General features: G+C 38.6%; 1 protein-coding gene across 1 annotated transcript in view; it reads right to left on the reverse strand.

The window, feature by feature from the left end:
- ARHGAP19 (Rho GTPase activating protein 19) overlaps window positions 1-8518 on the reverse strand; it is a 37784-nt gene extending 29266 nt beyond the window's left edge. The window contains exons 1-4 of the mRNA XM_021699870.1: window positions 8490-8518; window positions 4887-5152; window positions 2659-2739; window positions 1001-1210 (exon numbers count right to left, since the gene is read on the reverse strand). Of these exons, the coding sequence (XP_021555545.1) occupies window positions 1001-1210; window positions 2659-2739; window positions 4887-5152; window positions 8490-8518 (586 nt within the window). The remainder of the gene's footprint in view (window positions 1-1000; window positions 1211-2658; window positions 2740-4886; window positions 5153-8489) is intronic.
- Window positions 8519-9269: the final 751 nt, after the last annotated feature.

Here is a 9269-nt window from a genome sequence, read left to right on the forward strand (position 1 = left end):
AGAGAGTGCTTAAAAAAAAATCTAATCTTATGAGATTTTAGAAATTCAAGCTAGTTTTTTAAATAGTAAAAATGACTCAACAGAAAAAAAATCTTATATTTTCCTTAAAATTAAAAAAAAAGAGGAAAATGCCCAAGGGCAGAAAACCAAGTAACTGCAGTATGGATGGTGATGCCGTGTGCACTTAGGGCCTATAGCAGCCTAAGAGCTGTGCAATTTAAAAATGAATTCCCTCCCGCACAGACATAAAAGAGAATGAGGAAAATATGAGCTGAAAATGGAACATCCTCCAAGATACACTGAGTGAAAAAAGCAAACCACAGAACAATGTATATAATATCCTACCAATACATAAAAAAAGAGAAAAAGAATATATGTATTTGTTTGTAAATGTATAAAATACCTCTGGAAGGATACATTAGAAATCAATAGCCTTGGTTGCCTCCAGGAAGAAAAACTGGGTATTGGGAAAGAGAGGTGGGAGACAGGCTTTTCACTGTATTCTCTTTTGAATCTTTTGAATTTTGAACCATGTGAATGTATTGCTTATTTAGAAAGCAAATAAAATTATTTTCAAAAAACAAGTTTCCAAGATTAGAGATGATCTCAACTGAGGCATAGTAATACTTAGCTAAAGCCCCAAATCAAGGCAAATACAGCAAACCTGTAACCATCTCAGGTATGTGAATCAACCCAGTGAAAAGCATTCATTTATTAAGCAACTAAAATATTCAAAGCACAATGCTAGGATCCATCAGGGATTCAAGAATAAATAAAACCCAGAATTTATCATCAAAGAAGCTGACTTAGCAAGAAAAACACCTGATTAAATCAAACTTAATTAGCCAATACTACCCAGAGAGCCCAAAATATCATGAAGTCTTAACCAATTTTGGCAAAAGTACTGCTGTGGGTTACAACCAACAGAAAATGCCAAACAACTTTACTCAATCGAAAGAAATGTATTTATGTACATCTCCTTCTCACCTCCTATACTCACCAGCAATTTTGAGGTGTGCATGGAAATGTTTATGAGTCAGCAGGGGCTCAGGTAACTCTCCCAGAAACATCTTCAGCAAGGTAGCAACGTCATTTGAATGAAACTCCCCCGATTCCAAGTCAATATCAGTTCCATTATTGAGAGCATCTCTTAAAATCTGCTGCCGGACACTATTCCCTGGTACTCTAAACAAACCCTCTACTCTCAAGTCTGTTTAGCATGGAAGAAACAGAGGACATGCAAAAAGAAGTTACAATTAAAATAAGTCATCTAAAAGACTACACTTGAAAGACCTTATATAAAGACCTTGAAGGAGGTTTTCTCCCCTTTTCCCAGAAAAGTTTCAAACCTACTGGCCCCTGAGGAGACTTATCTGAACATCCCTGAGCACCTTGAGACAGTCTCCCCAGGACCAGGCACATCTGGAGACTGAATTTAACCTAAACAGTGACTGGAATGAGCTTGAAAAATAAGTTGGAAGAAAGCCAAATCTCCCAGAAGGCCCCCTTCCCTTTGGTCATCTCAGACTTTGTCTGGAGGGGCTGAATTCATCTGTGGAAGTTTGTTGCTCCTGTAAATGGTTTCCCAGTCCAAAATGAAACTAGAGTCTCTGCACTGCCCCAGAAATTAGAACTCTAACCTGTCATATCACCTTTCAGTCTGAGATTCCCAGAAGCTTAGGATCATCCCAACTGAACTGTTTTTCCTTTCCAACTAGGTTCTAAGTTAATCTAAGAGGATAAAGAAAGATGAGAATTATAGTTTTGGTTCGATCTGGAAGAACCATGAGAGCTCATGTTTTCAGCTTAGGCACATAGTTATTTTTGTATAGCCCCCTAATTCAGGGGTTCAAGTTCAAATGCCTAGAGGGCCAGGCAGATAATAATAAATGAACAAATGGGAATCAAAACAAACTAGAGAGCACATACCTGTGCTCCAGTTGACTGTGTCCAAGTGGGGGCCCCAGGATACTAGATCTTCCTATCATCCAAAGAATTCGAAAACCTGGACTTTCCCCATTCTCCACTGATAACTGATTTTATTTTTAATTTCATCCTTTGCCACCCAAACAAAATATGAACACAGAGGACTCAAGTCCTTATGCCATCAGTTTGCAACCTCTGCTCTAGCTCCTACCACAGTGCCCCACATAAAATGTCATAAATAAGCATTCATATTGAATTTATCAAAGCATCACACACCCCACACATTTCACATACACTCAACTGTACCAAGCACTTAGAGCAAGACATAACCAGTATGACTACCACAAAATAAATAGGAATTAAGCAAAGAGTATATTTTAATTATAGAATTACAGAGATGAAAATTATCTTTGGTGATAAATCATGTTCCCTTGAGTAAAGATTATGATTCTTTAGAGACAATGTATTTTTCCAGAAAAAAAAAGCCTGAGTCAAGGGGAAGATGTGATTTCATAGATACTATCTAATTTATCTACATCTTTGAGAGTATAAAACAAACCAATATATGAGATGAAATTTAAAAGGAAACATATTTAGAAACATACCACCTAAAATTATCATTGGTTAGTGTCTTTTGTTCATTGACACCTACTAACTCAAGGAAGTTAGCTTTCAACAGAAAACTGACAACTCTTCATTAACAAAGAACAACAAAATCTTGAGAAGTCTTACTTTTGTGTAGATACTCAATCAGTTGGTATATCTGGGCAATGCCTTCCTCCGTCAATGGGGATCCAAATACCACTCCTTTTTCTAAAAAACATATGACAGGACAGAGCTATATTTTCTATAAATAGTACAAAATCATTGTTCTTAAAGCCACTCAAGCATCCCATGTTAACAGTTCAGCAAATGCTTTCACAGTGAGTTCAGTAAACAAAACCTTAAAGCTGGAAGTACACCCAAAAATGCAACAACAACTCTCAATCAACTCTCTGAAAGTTTAATATTAGGCTATGGGTTCCTTGAAGGCAAAGACCATCTTCTTATTTAAGTAACAATACCTAGGGGCACCTGGGTGGCTCAGTCGTTAAACATCTGCCTTCGGCTCAGGTCATGATCCCGGGGACCTAGGATGGAGCCCCGCATCAGGCTCCCTGCTCAGCGGGCAGCCTCCTTCTCCCTCTCCCCCTCCCCTCCCCCTGCTTGTGTTCCCTCTCTCGCTGTCTCTCTCTCCATCAAATAAATAAATAAAATCTTTAAAAAAAAAAAAGTAACAATACCTAGCGTGTTGATATTTAACTTAAAAGAAAAACAGTGAGGCACCTGGGTGGCTCAGTCAGTTGAGCATCCGACTCTTGGTTTCAGCTCAGAGCATGATCTCAGGGTCCTGAGATCAAGCCCTGCATTGGGCTTCAAGTTCGCACAGAGTCTGCATGAGTTTCTCTCTTTCCCTCTGCCTCTGCCCCTTCCCCCACTTGAGCCCACACACTCTAAGATAAATAAATAAAACCTTTAAAATAGGGCGCCTGGGTGGCTCAGTTGATTAAGCAACCGCCTTCGGCTCAGGTCATGATCCTGGAGTCCCTGGATTGAGTCCCGCATCGGGCTTCCTGCTCGGCAGGGAGTCTGCTTCTCCCTCTGACCCTCCCCTCTCTCATGTGCTCTCTCTCATTCTCTCTCTCTCAAATAAATAAATAAAATCTTTAAAAAAAAAAAAAAAACCTTTAAAATAGATAAAGAAATAAACAGAATTTAGAACCACGATTGTCAAGGTATGACAGATTATCCACTAGCGTTGGTATAGGGCCTGATCTGTTACAATGTTTAAACTTTTTTCTACCATAAATGATTTCCTTATACTTAATAAAATCAAATAGTACCTCTTTAATATCTTATCAAAAGCAGTGCCACAATTTATTTTCTAGGAAGGCTTTTATTTTGGGTGACTCATAGGTATTTGCCTTATCAAAGCAGTCCATAGAAAGAAAACATTTGAGAACTGCAATAAAAAATGTTCAAACTTTCGGGCGCCTGGGTGGCTCAGTTGGTTAAGCAACTGCCTTCGGCTCAGGTCGTGATCCTGGAGTCACGGGATCGAGTCCCACATCGGGCTCCCTGCTCAGCACGGAGTCTGCTTCTCCCTCTGACCCTCCTCCCTCTCATGCTCTCTGTCTCTCATTCTCTCTCTCGCAAATAAATAAAATCTTAAAAAGAAAAAAAAAAATGTTCAAACTTTCTTTACTGTACTCTCCAGCAATGTCATAGGGCATGAAAATCAAGGTGCCCCTGATAACTACCTAAACTAAATCATGTCATCTCTCTCAGGGACTGATATACTTGCTTTAGTTTAGCTACTTTTTAAATTTTTTATTGCTGGGGCACCTGGGTGGCTCAGTTGTTAAGCATCTGCCTTTGGCTCGGGTCACGGGGTCCTGGGCTTGAGTCCCGCATCGGGCTCCCTACGGCAGGAAGCCTGCTTCTCCTTCTCCCACTCCCCCTGCTTGTGTTCCCTCTCTCACTGTGTCTCTCTCTGTCAAATAAATGAAATCTTAAAAAATAAAATAAAATTTGTATTGCTAACTTAAGATTTTACTACTTAAGGGGCGCCTGGGTGGCTCAGATGGTTGAGCATCTCCCTTTGGCTCGGGTCATGATCCCAGGGTCCTGGGATCGAGCCCCACATCGGGCTCCTGGCTCAGCGGGGAGCCTGCTTCTCCCTCTCCCTCTGCCTCTCTCCCTGCTCATGCTTTCTCTCTCTCTCTCTCTCTGTATCTCTGTGTCTCAAATGAATAAATGAAATCTTTAAAAAAAAAGATTTTACTACTTAAGAAAATGAGAAAAATGACCAAAAAAAAAAATACTTTACATAATAGCAACTCAGTGAATGTACAGATGTTAGGAGGTGAAGCCCAGGGAGGAGCTGAGACCTGCCCACCCTTCACAGACACATCCCCTACCCTTTCGCTTGAGTGACATTAGAGACCGGAAGAATCCCGACGCCGGGCCAGCCCCACCAGGCAATTTAAGGTCCACTTCCCCCATCAGCTGAGCCAACTCAGTTCCAGGTAAGTCAATGAGCCTTGTGATATTGCTGACCACCAACTCGGTGAACACCTCAGGTTTCTCATGTCGGAGTTTTTCCACAAAAAAGTCAGGATTGAAGATAATGGGCTGCCCTCGAAGGGAAGAGTCATTGCAGATAACAAAATTACAGATGGCATCACTGAAAAAAATAAAACAGAAGACACTTTAGGGGGATCATTTTTACATTTTTCTCACGCTAAGACATACAATTATTTACTCTTTCTGTGGGTTAATCTACATATTGGTCTTTTGAAAACCCTAATCCTTAATCTGCTCACTGTACAAAAGAAGACAATTTGAGCTTGTTGCTATTTAGGTTATACGCACCTAGATACTTAGGAATTTCATTTAATAAAAAGATACCAAATAACCTCTAAATATGACCTGACTCCCTGCTCAGCGGGAAGCCCGCTTCTCCCTCTCCCTCTGCCCCTCCCCGCCGCTCGTGCTCATTTGCGCTCTAATAAATAAAATCTTTAAAAATAAATAAATAAACAAATAAATAAGACCCAAATTTGCCCCTTAATTTCAGGCATATGCCATAAGAAGATACAGATCCTTACAGCCTCGCAAGCCCAACAGTATATTAAATTTGGTAGTCACATAGAACACATTTCCTTATTAAAATAGCCAAACCCTGAATTTTTACTGTTAAATACTTATAAGGCGCCAGACCTGCCGCTGTTCTTCCTAACAGAGCAATGGGTAATAGTGAATTAAGGCCTTCTTGGCACTACAGCCTGTACTGTACAGTATTTCCATGCAGTGTCCCAACTGCTCACAGTACAACATCTAGGCCAGTCTCAAATGCCACAGAAACCACATGACAGTAAGCATGAGCCTATTTAAGAGCTAAAACTACATCTAAATAGTGTAATAGACATTTTGGAGACATTTACTCTACCCATAGGGTTCTTTAGTGCCTGGGTCCCTACACAGGTGTTTTCTTTCTTTTCTTCTTCTTTTTTTTTTTTTTTTAAGATTTTATTTATTTGGGGCGCCTGGGTGGTTCAGTCATTGGGCCTCTGCCTTCAGCTCAGGTCACGATCCCAGGGTCCTGGGATGGAGCCCCGCATCGGGCTCCCTGCTCCGCGGGAAGCCTGCTTCTCCCTCTCCCACTCCCCCTGCTTGTGTTCCTGGTCTCGCTGTGTCTCTGTCAAATAAATAAATAAAATCTTTAAAAAAAAAAAGAATTTATTTATTTATTCAAAAGAGAAAGAGAGGGAGAAAGAGAAGCAGACCCCCCAACCCCCAGAGCAGGGAGCCTACACAGGCGTTTTCTAATAATCAGCCCGCTTTAATTGAAACAGCTGCCCTTGGATTCTGTTCCTCATAATCGAACCGCCTTCACCAGAATGGAAGGCATTTACAAGTATATAAAATAGATATTAATTCCACCTTACCCAGGTCCAGAAATAGGTTCTATTTTAACATCCTTCAACTCTGGATGACTCTACCCATCATCCAAGTCCAACCTTTGTTCAGACAGGTTCTTCTCTCTAGGGCACTTGGAAAAATTCTCTATCTTGCCCCTAATTTCACTTTTCTGTCACTGAATAATACTAAGCAGATACGTTCTGTTGGCCCCTGATCTTAACTGGTTTCCCACTCCTACATTACCTGGGCTATATTCCTGGCAAAGCTCCTTTGACTCTCAAGAAATATTTTCTTCCCTATTCACTGTTTTCCAATGCCTAACTACTATACTCCTTTGTACTTTTAACATGTTACATATAAGAACTATATTATTCCATCTCTGATAGCAGACACAACACTACTTGTTTGTATCCATTATCAATCATCTCTAATGGCTTGTTCTAATCCTTATTATATAAACAGTCATATCTGTTATATAACCAATGAGTAGACAGAACACAAAACAGAAAGAACAAGTCATCACATCTGTCAGGCAAAGCTGAAATTCACCTGACACATATAAACATTCCCATGATAAAAAAAAAAAAAACAGTTACAACTTAAAAGTCTTCCACAACATCCTAGGTACCAAAAAACTGTTCCAGGAAAAATGACACTCTAAATATTAAATATTAGTAATCTATAATCTACTTTGTCAACACTACATGGATAATTTCTAATAATGGTATAATGAAAACATGGCATGGGAAAACTTCAAAGTTCATCACTTCTTCCTTGAAAAATTACTACATAATTTTACTCAATTGTCCACATCTTCAAATGCTGGCTTACTAAATTCCTTCTTTTCTCTGAAATGATAATAAAAGAATTCACATAAAAATTTAAAATTATGAACATGTATTCTCAAGCCAAAAAGTCATTAAAGAAAGAGATCTAAAACTGCTTATCGACTTGACCTTTTTATACCAAGGAAAGGTTATTTTCCCTGTAAAGGTACAAATGATTATAAGGCAATTAAAATCAAAAGCAAGTGTATCCTAAACCATTGACAAACCTCTTTTTTTTGTGTGTCAGCTTATTTCAGTTAAGAAACATGAGTCAATATAAAACTACTGTTTATAATCACCGCCAATGAGAAATCACTACTCTGAGCCAGAAAAATCATGAAATGTGTTAGCACTTCAGAGTCTTATAATTTACTGAGTCTGAACTATCATTTTATGGACTTCACATCCCTTTTAATTCCGAAAAACAGATTTCAGATCAAATTAGTTCTAACATATAAATATACATAAATAGCATCCATTACATTCCTGAAGTAGAAACACAACAGACATATAACCTTCAGACCTTTATTTTATTAATATCCAGAGCAATATTCAGTTAAGATTCTAAAACTTCCATCACAGATGACCCTCCAGCACTAAACTGGATCAAATACAAAAGTGAGAAAGGAGCTAGAAGCACAAAGCCCTAGCTACATAGTTTCTCAATAGAGTCCTTCCTACCTGGCCATCACCCCCAAGTCTGCCCCCTCCTAAATAGGTAGAACAGGTAGAAAAATAAGTAAGTTCAAGGCTCCCTCTACCTATTCACAAAGAATACCAGAAAAAGTTCCCTTGGAAGTCCTAACCCACAGGTAATAACCAATCTCAGTTTCTTTTCTCTTTCTGCTTTTTCTCCCCTTTCTTCCCATAATCATCACTCTTGTTTTGCCCCATTTGAATGTCTTTAACCTGGTTTTTTACTTCTCTTTTTTCACTTTTTCTGAGTGGAGCATCTATCTGGTAAGACAGGATGTAAAGAGAGAAATGATTAAAAAAGAAGTAAAATGGAAGATGGGAGACAGAATAGAGTGGGTTACATTTTTTAATTACCCCCATACCACACAGGCTGCTAATCCCTTTCCACAGAATACACAATACCACAATATAAAGCCGAGAATATCAAGGAACATGATTAAGAACTTTAAGAGATTTCTAGGACTAAAGAAAAGAATACTACATTTAAGCAAAAACAACTTCCTACTCTACAGTATCTTATTTTAAAACAAAGTCTAAGTTTGCTCAAGGTTCAAGAAAAAAAATTTAATTTCTTACATAAGTGCTGAAAGCTTCTGATGAGGCATTGGTAAACCGAAGAGACAGGGAAAAAAGCTTTCTCCTTGTTTGTTGTGACAAAGGAACCCTCCTTTCCTTGCCCTATCCCAGCCTACACAAATTCCAGACATGTGAGAGGACACAAGGACACATTATGGGGCCTGAAAGGCAGTACTCATCAGGACTCTAAGCATTCATTTGCAAGTAGGAACAAAACAGAAATAAACTGGACCAGTTCGTTGTATTTGCCAACATGTAGATGAAGCTCAACAGTAGTCTCCCATCACACTGAAAGTTGTATTAGACAAAACAATCATATAATGTAAGAGTATAAGGACAAGTACTTTTATAGCATGGAGGGAAGGATGATCCCTACCTCACATCATACATAAAAAATAGAAAAAAGATCAAAATATGAAAAGCCAAACTTTAAACAGTTTAGAAAAGAACAACAAATAATAACGGAGGCAGAGGAAATGTGTCTTAAACAAGGCATAAAAAGCATAATCCACAAAGAAAAGACTGATATATTTAACTACATTAAAATTTTAAATGTGTGTACAACAAATGACATTATGAACAAAGTTCTTTAAAAATGAAGTCAAAATGCCTCTGGAGAGAGGAACTGGATGAAAAAACGGGAGTGGGAGAAAAACTTTTCACTGTATGTTCTTTTGTATTTTCTGGATTTTTGATTCATGTGAACATACTACCCATTCACAATAAATACATAAATAGATTTAAAACCTTAAATTAGAAAGCCATAAACTGGGGAAAAAA

This window comes from Neomonachus schauinslandi, chromosome 6, assembly GCF_002201575.2.
Source record: "Neomonachus schauinslandi chromosome 6, ASM220157v2, whole genome shotgun sequence".
Classification (NCBI taxonomy): Eukaryota; Metazoa; Chordata; class Mammalia; order Carnivora; family Phocidae; genus Neomonachus; species Neomonachus schauinslandi.